Raw genomic sequence first — 15,545 nt, 5'->3', positions numbered from 1 at the left:
TTTTTGTTCGTGTGATGGGCGTTGAGAATGAAAGACACTTTAAAAACATTCAACAAATGAAAAACACTGAGAGGTGGAGTACACACTCAGTGACTCATAACCTGACAATGCTGCCAGTGTGTGTGTGTGTGTGTGTGTGTGTGTGTGTGTGTGTGTGTGTGTGTGTATTGACGTGCAGCTTGATATAATTATGTTTGCATGCAGTGTATTAGATTTCCTAATAATAAAATCCTCAGCACTAACACACGCGATTAGGCGAAAATGTATGTGTTTGTGTGGGTGCAGGTTATTTCCAGTCAATGAGGTTAAACTCGCACGCACGCACGCACACACACACACACAAAGGACAGTTACAACTGCCAGAAAGTTCAGGACTCACATGCTGCTGTTGTTTGACATTTTCAAGTGATCTCACACACACACTCAAACAAAAGGATACACGCATGCACACACACACACACACACACACAAACGCACAGGTAAACACACGTACACACGTGCACACGTACACACACAAAAGTGCAGAAGTGCACGCGCGCACACACACTTGCATACGCATATACACGAGCGCGCACCCATACACATTTGTACGTAAACACACGCACACACACGCGCACACTCAAAAACACGCGCACACACAGTAACAAATTTGCACACACAAGCACAAACACACATTTGAACGCAAACACACACACACGAGTGCGCTCGCAAACACACACGCGCACACTCACAAACACGCGCACACACAGTAACAAATTTGCACACACACACACACACATCTACACAAGCACAAACACACATTTGAACGCAAACACACACACACGTGCACACTCAAAAACACACTCACATGTGCGCGCTCACAAACACACGCACACACAGAAACAAATTTGCACACACACAAATGCACGCGCGTACTTACACATGCCCGTGCGCACACACACACACACACAAATGCACACGCACACACACACACACACACAAATGCACACGCACACACACACATACACAAATGAATACAGACATGCATACACCCAAACAAATACAGACACACTCAAACACACACGTAAACACACGCACGAACACACACGCATACAAGCACACACACACACACACACACACACACACACACACACAAAGGACAGTTACAACTGCCAGAAAGTTCAGGACTCACATGCTGCTGTTGTTTGACATTTTCAAGTGATCTCACACACACACTCAAACAAAAGGATACACTCATGCACACACACACACACTCACACGCACAGGTAAACACACGTACACACAAACATGTGCACACGTACACACACAAAAGTGCATACGCATATACACAAGCGCGCACCCATACACATTTGTACGTAAACACACACACGAGTGCGCTCACAAACATGCGCACACACAGTAACAAATTTGCACACACACACACATCTACACAAGCACAAACACACATTTGAACGCAAACACACACACGTGCACACTCAAAAACACACTCACATGTGCGCGCTCACAAACACACGCACACACAGAAACAAATTTGCACACACACAAATGCACGCGCGTACTTACACATGCCTGTACGCACACACACACACACAAAGGACAGTTACAACTGCCAGAAAGTTCAGGACTCACATGCTGCTGTTGTTTGACATTTTCAAGTGATCTCACACACACACTCAAACAAAAGGATACACACACACACACACACACCCAAACGAATACAGACACACTCACACGCACAGGTAAACACACGTACACACACAAAAGTGCAGAAGTGCACGCGCGCGCACACACTTGCATACACATATACACAAGCGCGCACCCATACACATTTGTATGTAAACACACACACACACGCACACTCACAAACACGCGCACACACAGTAACAAATTTGCACACACACACACATCTACACAAGCACAAACACACCTTTGAACGCAAACACACACACGTGCACACTCAAAAACACACTCACATGTGCGCGCTCACAAACACACGCACACACAAACAAATTTGCACACACACAAATGCACGCGCGTACTTACACATGCCCGTGCGCACACACACACACACACACACAAATGCACACACACACATAAACAAACGAATACACACATGCATACACCCAAACAAATACAGACACACTCAAACACACACGCACGAACACACACGCACGCAGACACACACACACGCATAAACATACATGCATACACATACACACAGGCGCGTACCCATACCCATCCATCCATCCATTTCTACCGCTTATTCCCTTTGGGGTTACGTGGGGCGCTGGTGCCTATCTCAGCTAATTGGACGGAAGGCGGTGTACGCCCTGGACAAGTCGCCCCCTCATCGCAGGGCCAACACAGATAGACAGACAACATTCACACTCACATTCACACACTAGGGCCAATTTTTAGTGTTGCCAATCAACCTATCCCCAGGTGCATGTCTTTGGAAGTGGGAGGAAGCCGGAGTACCCGGAGGGAACCCACGCATTCACGGGGAGAACATGCAAACTCCACACAGAAAGATCCCGAGCCTGGATTTGAACCCAGGACTACTCAGGACCTTTACAGTGTGAGGCAGACGCACTAACCCCTCTTCTACCATGCTGCCCCACCCACGCCCATTTGCACCTAAATACATGCACACACATGTGCACGCTCACAAACACGCGCACACACACACACACATGCACGCAAGCACACACACACTCACAAACACACGCGCACATGTGCGCGCTCACAAACACACGCACACACAGACACTAATTTGCACACACACACAGAAGCACACACACATTTGCACGCAAGCACACACACACTCACAAACACACGCACATGTGTGCGCTCACAAACACACGCACACACAGAAACAAATTTGCACACACACACATTTGCACGCAAGCACACACACACTCACAAGCAAACACACACATGTGCGCGCTCACAAACACACGCACACACAGACACTAATTTGCACACACACAGACGCACACACACATTTGCACGCAAGCACAAACACACGCACACACAGAAACAAATTTGCACACACACACCCACACTTAAGCACACACACACACACATTTGCACGCAAGCACACACACACTCACAAGCAAACACACACATGTGCGCGCTCACAAACACGCACACACAGACACTAATTTGCACATACACACACACACAGAAGCACACACACACACTCACAAACACACACTCACAAGTGCGCGCTCACAAACACACGCACACACACATTTGCACGCAAGCACGCACACACTCACAAACACACGCACACACAGACACTAATTTGCACACACAGAGAAGCACACACACACATACACACACACACATTTGCACGCAAGCACACACACACACTCACAAACACACGCACACACAGACACTAATTTGCACACACACAGAAGCACACACTCATTTGCACACAAGCGCACACACAAACACATGAACACATGTGCGCGCTCACAAACAAACGCACACAAAGACACTAATTTGCACACACACACACACACACATTTGCACACACACACATTTGCACGCAAGCACACACTCTCAAACACACACACACACAGACACTAATTTGCACACACAGAGAAGCACACACACACATTTGCACACAAGCGCACGCACACAAACACACGTGCGCGCTCACAAACACATGCATACAAAGACACTAATTTGCACACACACACACACAGAAGCACACACATTTGCACGCAAGCACACACACTCACAAACACACACACACACCGACACTAATTTGCACACACGCACACACACACACACAGAAGCAAACACACACACATTTGCACACAAGCGCACACACACACACATTTGCACACATGTCCGTGCTCACAAACACACGCACACAAAGACAGTAATTTGCACGCACACACACTCACACAGAAGCACACACACACACACACATTTGCACGCAAGCACACACACTCACAAACACACGCACACACAGACACTAATTTGCACACACAGAGAACCACACACACACACACACACATTTGCACGCAAGCACACACAGACACTAATTTGCACACACACAGAAGCACACACATTTGCACACAAGCGCACACACACAAACACACAAACACGTGCGCGCTCACAAACACACGCACACAACGACACTAATTTCCACACAGACACACACACAGAAGCACACACACACACATTTGCACGCAAGCACACACACACTCACAAACACACGCACACAAGTGCGCGCTCACAAACACACGTGCACACACACACATTTGCACACACACACATCTGCACGCAAGCACACACACACACACACTCACAAACACACGCACATGTGCGGGCTCACAAACACACGCACACACAGAAACAAATTTGCACAGACACACACCCACACAGAAGCACACGCACACATTTGCACACAAGCAAACGCACAAGTGCGCGCCCACAAACACACGCACACACAGAAACAAATTTGCACACACACGCACATACACACAACACACAAATGCATGCGTACTTACACATGCGAGTGCGCACACACAAAAAATGCACACACGCATGCGAGCATACAAACTCATGCACATGAGCGCACACAAACATGCACACACACACACACACACACACACATGGGCATGCACACAAACACACACCCACATGCGACCAACCAAAAGAGTTTCAAGCACAGTAGCAGACATACAGTATTCAGTTTCAGGTGCAACCAAAAAAAGGCAGTAAAAGTAAAGGTGTGTGTGTGTGTGTGTGTGTGTGTGTGTGTGTGTGTGGGGGGGGGGTCAAGCGGCCAAGGCACGGGGTGGGCTGTGTGTGCCTATTTGTGCAGTAGTGGTCCGCGGGTGCATGTTTTGTCCATAAGCAGCTCAACATCCACAGACCACATCCCAGGTGTTCTCGAAGAAGTAGGAAACCGGTCCCTCACGGGGGTCTTCACAGCCCGGCCCGACTTGTAGACCAGGACTGTTTACTTCTTTGGGGCGAGCAAACGCATTCCAATGGATTCGTCACTCTCAACGTGATCCTGATTTCACCTTGCCGAGCGCAAAGCTTCTCCGAGATGCTATCCAATTTGCGATTCAATTGAAATATGGCCCGCAGCTCGCATCCCTTAGGAGCCAATCAAATCGGCAGGTTTACTTCAAGTTAGTCCGTCTTCATCAGCCTGCGACGAAGATGAGGAAGATGGCGTCATTTTAGGCGGGGCGGGGGTCACTTGGGGACAGACTGCGGGGGAAGCGATGACAAAACTAAAGCCCGTTTTCTCTTTTTTTTCTTCTTTTTTCTTCCTGCATGCCATGGAATGACAGACAAGTTGAGTTGCCATGACGACGTAACCCCCCTCCCCCTTCCCCCTCCTCTTCTGAGATATTTGCGGCCCCTCCCCCATCCGTCTTACATAAACCTTCTTCTTTGTGTGGCTTCCAACATGTCACACACACACACAGCATCACTTGTTGCCACGGCAACAGCCCCACATGTACTTGCATACTTACACTTAGTACACTCTTTTGAGTACATGAGTATGTTCATACTGAGAAGTACACTACACTTCAGGACACTAAGTGTACTTTGTGTACTTCCGCCACACCTTTATTTGGATGTGCACCGAAATCCAATTAAAATGAGTACACTTCAACAAGTATACTGTAAAACCGTCCACTTAGTGGTCTGAGTGTGGGATTTTTTTTCACATCGTAGTGTCGCGTCCCACGTTGTGCACGCGCCGTAAATGACGAGCATCTTCTTCTTCTTCTCTCCTTTTTAACGGTGCATTGCAACCACTCCAGTTAGCCCCTCCCCTTCCGCTACGACCATTGCGGCCGGCGAGTGTCCGTCACCGCGCACTCGCCATTTTGAGCGCTCCCAGTGCAGCATCCTGGTCTTGGAGACACGAGCAATGCTGAGTGTGCCATCTTGGCGGTGTCGCCAAAAGGGGAGGGGCTTGCAATACAACCTTAAAGAAGGAGAACGAGGTCGATATTGTGCTAATTACCGTATTTCTAATTCATTTAAAACCTCTTCTCACTCCTGCGCTTACCAAAGGCATGCGGTAAAAGTAAGCATGCGCTAATTATTTCAAAACCTCTGCTCACTCCGGCACTTACCAAAGGCATGCAGTAAAAATTTGAGTGTGATGTAAGCTTGGACCTTAAATCCTACTGAATAGATCTTAATCTTCTTCCCTTTATGCGATTTTAAATTACCGGTATTGAAATCAGCCTTCTCCATTTTGAAAATGATGACAGGGGAAGTGTCACTCGTGACGTCACGAGTTTGACCAGGCGGTAATTCAAGGCAGGTGCGTACTATATGTCCTGCGGCAATTCAAGGAAATACGGTATTCATAGTTAGCGTACAAAGATACTTTAGGCGGCCCGGGGGTGAAATTTGTAACGGCCCGCGTTTTATTATTAGCATAGATTTTGAATCAAAAATCATTTTGGATCAAGATTCGATTCTAAATTGAATTGTTACAGTCCTAGTTAGCATGCTCGCTTTTAAACCGTTTTTTTTTTTCAGAGTAACATATTTTGGTACTTGACGCATGTTACAGTTAGCATTTTAGCATGTGAGTGTTATAGCATGCCGGCTTTTCTTTTTTTTTTTTTTATCTAATTTTGCAGGCATACACCTCAGTGTCATGGATTTTGCTTATTGTTGAGTTTTACATGTTAGCATGCTATTGTTAGCATGCTATTGTTAGCATAGCCAGCACCTTAGGCATATTTTGGTAGCTAATGCATGCTAACAGTAGCATTAGGGGTGATTTTCTTATTTATTTGTTTTCAAATGAAACCACGATTTTCTTTTTTTTTTAAATCAAAAATCGATAATAAAAAATATAAGAAAAAACATTTTTAAATGTCTGTTGAATTTGCAGCCAATGATATTTAAAAACTACAAATCTAGAATTGAGAATTGTTTTGAATTGAGAATCAATTCTGAATTAAATTATTTTGGTACTTGACGCATGTTACAGTTAGCATTTTAGCATGTGAATGTTATAGCATGCCAGTTTTCTTTTTTTTTTAATCTAATTTTGCAGGTATACACCTCAGTGTCATGGATTTTGCTTATTGTTGAGTTTTACATGTTAGCATGCTATTGTTAGCATGCTATTGTTAGCATAGCCAGCACCTTAGGCATATTTCGGTAGCTAATGCATGCTAACAGTAGCATTAGGGGGGATTTTCTTATTTATTTATTTTCAAATGAAACCACGATTTTCTTTTTTTTTAAAAATCAAAAATCGATAATAAAAAATATAAGAAAAAACATTTTTAAATGTCTGTCGAATTTGCACCCAATGATATTTAAAAACTACAAATCTAGAATTGAGAATTGTTTTGAATTGAGAATCAATTCAGAATTAAATTATTATGGTACGTGATGCATGTTACAGTTAGCATTTTAACATGCTAACGTTGCATGCTAGCTTTTTTTTTTAGCTAATTTAGCAGGGATACACCTCTTTGTCATATTTTGCTTCGTGTTAGCATGGTAATCTTGATTATGCTAGCATTTTTTTAGCTGGGTGTATACCAGGGGTCACCAACCTTTTTGAAACCAAGAGCTACTTCTTGGGTACTGATTAATGCGAAGGGCTACCAGTTTGATACACACTTAAATAAATTGCCAGAAATAGCCAATTTGCTCAATTTAATTTTAATTAAAAAAATAATAATAATAAAAAATATATATATATATATATATATATATATAAAATGGTTATTTCTGTCTGTCATTCCGTCGTACATTTTTTTTTCCTTTTACGGAGGTTTTTTTGTAGAGAATAAATGATGAAAAAAACGCTTAATTGAACGGTTTAAAAGAGGAGAAAACAGGAAAAAGAATGAAAATTAAATTTTTAAACATAGTTTATCTTCAATTTCGACTCTTTAAATTTCAAAATTCAACCGAAAAAAAGAAGACAAAAACTAGCTATTTGGAATCTTTTTGAAAATATTTAAAAATGAATTTATGGAACATCATTAGTCATTTTTCCTGATTGAGATTAATTTTAGAATTTTGATGACATGTTTTAAATAGGTTAAAATCCAATCTGCACTTTGTTAGAATATATAACAAATTGGACCAAGCTATATTTCTAACAAAGACAAATCATTATTTCTTCTAGATTTTCCAGAACCAAAATTTTAAAACAAATTCAAAAATTTGATTCTAAAGATTTTCTAGAATTGCCAGAATAATTTTTTTGAATTTTAATGATGATAAGTTTGAAGAAATATTTCACAAATATTCTTTGTCAAAAAAATAGAAGCTAAAATATAGAATTAAATTCAAGTTTATTTATTATTCTTTACAATAAAAAAATAAATTTACTTGAACATTGATTTAAATCGTCAGGAAAGAAGAGGAAGGAATTTAAAAAGGTATATGTGTTTAAAAATCCTAAAATCATTTTTAAGGTTGTATTTTCTGTCTAAAATTGTCTTTCTGAAAGTTATAAGAAGCAAAGTTAAAAAAATAAATGAATTTATTTAAACAAGTGAAGACCAAGTCTTTAAAATATTTTCTTGGATTTTCAAATTCTATTTGAGTTTTGTCTCTCTTAGAATTGTCACCGATTCTGTTCATAACTTTTATGGACAGAATTTCTAGGCACAGCCAAGGCGTTGAGGGGTTCCGGTTTGGTGACCGCGGGATTAGGTCTCTGCTTTTTGCAGATGATGTGGTCCTGATGGCTTCATCTGACCGGGATCTTCAGCTCTCGCTGGATCGGTTTGCAGCCGAGTGTGAAGCGACCGGAATGAGAATCAGCACCTCCAAGTCCGAGTCCATGGTTCTCGCCCGGAAAAGGGTGGAGTGCCATCTCCGGGTTGGGGAGGAGACCCTGCCCCAAGTGGAGGAGTTCAAGTACCTAGGAGTCTTGTTCACGAGTGAGGGAAGAGTGGATCGTGAGATCGACAGGCGGATCGGTGCGGCGTCTTCAGTAATGCGGACGTTGTATCGATCCGTTGTGGTGAAGAAGGAGCTGAGCCGGAATGCAAAGCTCTCAATTTACCGATCGATCTACGTTCCCATCCTCACCTATGGTCATGAACTTTGGGTCATGACCGAAAGGATAAGATCACGGGTACAAGCGGCCGAAGTTAGGAACTCTGTCATCCGGGAGGAACTCAAAGTAAAGCCGCTGCTCCTCCACATCGAGAGGAGCCAGATGAGGTGGTTCGGGCATCTGGTCAGGATGCCACTCGAACGCCTCCCTAGGGAGGTGTTTAGGGCACGTCCAACCGGTAGGAGGCCACGGGGAAGACCCAGGACACGTTGGGAAGACTATGTCTCCCGGCTGGCCTGGGAACGCCTCGGGATCCCCCGGGAAGAGCTAGACGAAGTGGCTGGGGAGAGGAAAGTCTGGGCTTCCCTGCTTAGGCTGCTGCCCCCGCGACCCGACCTCGGATAAGCGGAAGATGATGGATGGATGGAGAATTAAAAATGTCGAGCAAAGTGAGACCAGCTTGCTAGTAAATAAATACAATTAAAAAAAATTGAGGCAGCTCACTGGTAAGTGCTGCTATTTGAGCTATTTTTAGAACAGGCCAGCGGGCGACTCATCTGGTTGGTGACCCCTGATATATTTTTGTAGTTGATGCATGCTAATCATTTTCAAATGAATCACAATTTTTTTATTTGTAACGATTCTTAATCGATTAAAAAGGAAAAACATCCAAAATCAAGTAACCCCACCCCCAAAAAAACTACTTTTTTATTTATGTCCTCAAGGGATCAATAAAGTACTTTATATTCTCTTCTATTCTATACTTGCACCCAATGTTTTTAAAAAAGTATGAATCTTGAATCGTTTTGAATCGAGAATTGATTCGGAATCGCAAGTATTGAATCTATCCATCCATCCATCCATCATCTTCCGCTTATCCGAGGTCGGGTCGCAGGGGCAACAGCCTAAGCAGGGAAGCCCAGACTTCTCTCTCCCCAGCCACTTCGTCTAGCTCTCCCCGGGGGATCCCGAGGCGTTCCCAGGCCAGCCGGGAGACATAGTCTTCCCAACGTGTCCTGGGTCTTCCCCGTGGCCTCCTACCGGTTGGACGTGCCCTAAACACCTCCCTAGGGAGGCGTTCGGGTGACATCCTGACCAGATGCCCGAACCACCTCATCTGGCTCCTCTCGATGTGAAGGAGCAGCGGCTTTACTTTGAGTTCCTCCCGAATGGAATCATATCATGCTAACATTAGCATCTTAGTTTTTTAAGCTAATTTAGCAAGTAGGCACCTCCTCCTCATATATTTTGCTTCTTGTTGAATGATACCATGTTAGCATGCGAATGTTAATATACTAGCTTTTTTTTTTAAGCTGGGTATTGTCAGAGTTAGTTGTTGACGAACCCCAAGATGCAGAGAAGGAGGCAGGCATTTTGCAGCAGGTAAACATGTTTTAATTAATATAATAGAATAAGAACGAAAAAAAGGGTACAAACAAAAAGCGCACACGTGGGCGGACAACAAACAAAAAGAGCTAGCATGGGAACTAGAAAATAAACGGAGCTTAGCATGGAAGCTAACAAAAACAAAAAGGCCTAGCGTGGAAGCTGGCAGGTATCGGGCATGAAATCGAAGTCGTACATGAAATATGAAAACAAACTTGGAAGCAGGAAACAAAAGGCAGTAAGCTAAAAACCGCAATCAATTTACCGCAACGCTGCATTGACAAAACACGACACGACAGGAGCAACATCGACATGACAATAATCCAGCACTCGACTGCAGGACAAAACAGTTTCAAATAGGAGCGGGCTGATTGACACCAGGTGTGGCCAGGTGCCAATCAGCCGCAGCTGAGGGAAAACAGTGCACAGGGAAAAAAACAGGAAACAGACAAAATAGGAGCGCTGACAGGAACTAAAAACAGGAAATACTAAACACACACAGAGGAAAAACTATAACACAAACAAACTGTTAGTGGCAAGCCTGACAGATATACACTTTAGTCATATGTTGGTAGTTGATGCATGCTAACACTAGCTAGCATTCGAAAATAATAATTTTGTTTTAAATGAATCACGATTTTTATTTGGAATGATTCTTAATTGATTCACAAAAATTGATAGGGAAAAAAAAATACTTTTTTTTTTTTTATTTCTGTCCTCACCCGATGTTATTAACAATGCCCAAATACTCACAGCCCTAGTTAGCATGCTAGATTTTTCTTTAGCTAATTTAGTAGGTACACTGTACATGTCAGTGTCATATATCATGCTAACGTTAGCATCTTAGTTTCTTTTAGCTCATTTAGCAGGTATACGCATCAGTGTCATATATCATGCTAACGTTAGCATCTTAGTTTTTTTTTAGCTCATTTAGCAGGTATACATTTCAGTGTCATATATCATGCTTATGTTAGCATCTTAGTTTTCTTAAATCAGTTAGCTGATATACATTTCAGTGTCATATATCATGCTAATGTTAGCATCTTAGTTTTTTTTAGCTAATTTAGCAGGTATACATGTCAGTGTCATGTAGCATGCTAACATTAGCATCTTAGTTTTTTTAGCTCATTTAGCAGATATACATACCAGTGTCATATACCATGCTAACGTTAGGATCTTTGTTTTTTTAGCTCATTTAGCAGATATACATGTCAGTGTCATATACCATGCTAACATTAGCATCTTAGTTTTTTTAGCTCATTTAGCAGATATACATGTCAGTGTCATATATCATGCTAACGTTAGCATCTTAGGTTTTTTTTAGCTCATTTCGCAGGTATATGCCTCAGTGTCATATATCATGCTAACGTTAGCATCTTATTTTTTTTAGCTCATTTAGCAGATATACATGTCAGTGTCGTATATCATGCTAGCGTTAGCATCTGAAATTTTTTTTAGCTAATTTCGCCGGTATACGCCTCAGTTTCATATATCATGCTAACGTTAGCATCTTAGTTTTTTATCTCATTTAGCAGATATACATGTCAGTGTCATATTTGATGCTAATATTAGCTTCTTAGTTCTTTTTGCTCGTTTAGTAGGTATACATTTCAGTTTCATATATCATGCTAACGTTAGCATCTTAGTTTTTTTTAGCTAATTTCGCAGATATACGCCTCAGTGTCATATATCATGCTAACGTTAGCATCTTAGTTTTTTTAGCTCATTTAGCAGATATACATGTCAGTGTCATATATCATGCTAATGTTAGCATCTTAGTTTTTTAGCTCATTTAGCAGATATACATGTCAGTGTCATATATCATGCTAACGTTAGCATCTTATTTTTTTAGCTTGTTTAGCAGGTATACATATCAGTGTCATATATCATGCTAATGTTAGCATCTTAGTTTTTTTAAATCATTTAGCTGATATACATGTCAGTGTCATATATCATGTTAACGTTAGCATCTTAGTTTTTTTAGCTCATTTAGCAGGTATACATGTCAGTGTCATATATCATGCTGACATTAGCATCTTAGTTTTTTAGCTCATTTAGCAGATATACATGTCAGTGTCATATAGCATGCTAACGTTAGCATCTTAGTTCATTTTAGCTTGTTTAGCAGCTATACATATCAGTGTCATATATCATGCTAACGTTGGCATATTAGTTTTTTTTTAGCTCATTTAGCAGATATACATGTCAGTGTCATATATGATGCTAATATTAGCCTCTTAGTTCTTTTAGCTCCTTTAGCAGATATACATGTCAGTGTCATATATCATGCTAATGTTAGCATCTTAATTTTTTTAGCTCATTTAGCAGGTATACGTATCAGTGTCATATATCATGCTAACGTTAGCATCTTAGTTTTTTAACTCGTTTAGTAGGTATACATTTCAGTTTCACATATCATGCTAACGTTAGCATCTTATTTTTTTTTAGCTAATTTCGCAGATACACGCCTCAGTGTCATATATCATGCTAACGTTAGCATCTTAGTTTTTTTAGCTCATTTAGCAGATATACATGTCAGTGTCATATATCATGCTAATGTTAGCGTCTTAGTTTTTTTAACTCCTTTAGCAGATATACATGTCAGTGTCATATATCATGCTATGTTAGCATCTCGCGTTTTTAGCTCATTTAGCAGATATACATATCAGTGTCACACATCATGCTAACGTTAGCATCTTAGTTTTTTTTAGCTCATTTAGCAGGTATACATATCAGTGTCATATATCATGCTAACGTTAGCATCTTAGTTTTTTTTTAGCTAATTTCGCAAGTATACTTGTCAGTGTCATTTATCTTGCTAACGTGGCCATCTTAGTTTTTTAGCTCATTTAGCACATACATGTCAGTGTCATATATCATGCTAACATTAGCATCTTGCGTTTTTAGCTCATTTTGCAGATATATATATCAGTGTCATATATCATGCTAATGTTAGCATCTCGCGTTTTTTAGCTCATTTAGCAGATATACATATCAGTGTCATATATCATGCTAATGTTAGCGTCTTAGTTTTTTTAGCTCATTTAGCAGATATACATGTCAGTGTCATATATCATGCTAACGTTAGCATCTTAGTTTATTTTAGCTTGTTTAGCAGTTATACATATCAGTGTCATATATCATGCTAACGATAGCATCTTGTTTTTTTTTTAGCTCATTTCGCAGGTATACACATCAGTGTCATATATCATGCTAACGTTAGCATCTTAGTTTTTTTTTAGCTCATTTCGCAGGTATACGTTTCAGTGTCATTTACTACGGTATTTCACTCATGCTAACTGTAAGCATGCTGGAGTTAGCATTATAGCATGCTAGCCTTTTTAGTGGTTTTGCTCATATTTGTTTGTTCCGCTATCTACCGCTGACTGACGTCTGGCCCCGCCCCCCCAGGTGCAACGTGCAGGACTACATCTGGCACAAGGGCGCTCGCTGCGAGGCGGTGGTGACGGAGTTCCAGGTGATGTGCTTGGCGGTGGGCACGTCGGCCGTGGTGGCGCTGCTGCTGTTCATGATGGTGGTCTGTTTCGCCAAGAAGCTGCACGTGCTTAAGACGGAGAACAAGAAGCTGCGCAGACGCAGGTGAGGCAATGACCACGCGTTCCGACGCGGCCATCCATTTTCTCGCACACCTGGTTAAAGGCCTACTGAAATGAGATGTTCTTATTCAAACGGGGATAGCAGGTCCATTCTGTGTCATACTTCATCATTTCGCGATATTGCCATATTTTTGCTGAAGTGAATTATATTTATATAGCGCTTTTCTCTAGTGACTCAAAGCGCTTTTACATAGTGAAACCCAATATCTAAGTTACATTTAAACCAGTGTGGGTGGCACTGGGAGCAGGTGGGTAAAGTGTCTTGCCCAAGGACACAACGGCAGTGACTAGGATGGCGGAAGCGGGGATCGAACCTGCAACCCTCAAGTTGCTGGCACGGCCACTCTACCAACCGAGCTATACCGCCCCAAAGGAAAGGATTTAGTAGAGAACATCGACGATAAAGTTCGCAACTTTTGGTCGCTAATAAAAAAAACGATGATGTCACCCGTGTGATGGCTCCTCACATCCTCACATTGTTTATAATGGGAGACTCCAACAAAAAGAGCAATTCGCACCGAGAAAACGACAATTTCCCCATTAATTTGAGCGAGGATGAAAGATTCGTGGATGAGGAAAGTTAGAGTGAGGCACACAAAAAAATGTCAAACTAAATAAAGTGATTCAGATGTTTTGAGACACATTTACTAGGATAATTCTGGGAAATCCCTTATCTGCCTATTGTGTTGCTAATGTTTTAGTGAGTTTAATATTACCTGATAGTCGGAGGGGTGTGTCCACGGGTGTGTTGACGCCAGTCTCTGAGGGAATTAGTCACGGCAGCTGCATCGACGATAAAGTTTGCAACTTTTGGTCGCTAATAAAAAAAAGCCTTGCCTTTACCGGAAGTAGCAGACGATGACGTCACCCGTGTGATGGCTCCTCACATCCTCTCATTGTTTATAATGGGAGCCTCCAGCAAAAAGAGCTATTCGGACCGAGAAAACGACAATTTCCCCATTAATTTGAGCGAGGATGAAAGATTCGTGGATGAGGAAAGTTAGAGTGAGGCACAGAAAAAAAAATTCAGATGTTTTTAGACACATTTACTAGGATAATTCTGGGAAATCCCTTATCTGCCTATTGTGTTGCTCGTGTTTTAGTGAGTTTAATATTACCTCATAGTCGGAGGGGTGTGTCCACGGGTGTGTTGACGCCAGTCTCTGAGGGAATTAGTCACGGCAGCTACATCGACGATAAAGTTCGCAACTTTTGGTCGCTAATAAAAAAAAAAGCCTTGCCTTTACCGGAAGTAGCAGACGATGACGTCACCCGTGTGATGGCTCCTCACATCCTCACATTGTCTATAATGGGAGCCTCCAACAGCAAGAGCTGTTTGGACCGAGAAAACGACAATTTCCCCATTAATTTGAGAGAGGTTGAAAGATTTGTGGATGAGGAAAGTTAGAGTGAGGCACAGAATTTTTTTTTAGATGTTTTGAGACACATTTACTAGGATAATTCTGGGAAATCCCTTATCAGTCTATTGTGTTGCTAGTGTTTTA

The 15,545-nt window shown here is 41.9% G+C and overlaps 1 protein-coding gene across 12 annotated transcripts in view; it reads left to right on the top strand.

Annotated features, from left to right (window-relative positions):
- cspg5a (chondroitin sulfate proteoglycan 5a) overlaps window positions 1–15,545 on the top strand; it is a 42,774-nt gene that overhangs the window by 5,464 nt on the left and 21,765 nt on the right. For all 12 annotated transcript variants that reach the window (XM_061881736.1, XM_061881738.1, XM_061881735.1 and 9 more), the window contains one exon: window positions 13,835–14,023. In XM_061881736.1, coding sequence (XP_061737720.1) covers window positions 13,835–14,023 — 189 coding nt within the window. The remainder of the gene's footprint in view (window positions 1–13,834; window positions 14,024–15,545) is intronic.

This window comes from Nerophis ophidion, linkage group LG21 (assembly GCF_033978795.1).
Source record: "Nerophis ophidion isolate RoL-2023_Sa linkage group LG21, RoL_Noph_v1.0, whole genome shotgun sequence".
Taxonomy (NCBI): domain Eukaryota; kingdom Metazoa; phylum Chordata; class Actinopteri; order Syngnathiformes; family Syngnathidae; genus Nerophis; species Nerophis ophidion.
Note: the sequence above shows the minus strand (reverse complement) of the source record. Positions and strands in the feature narration are given on the sequence as shown.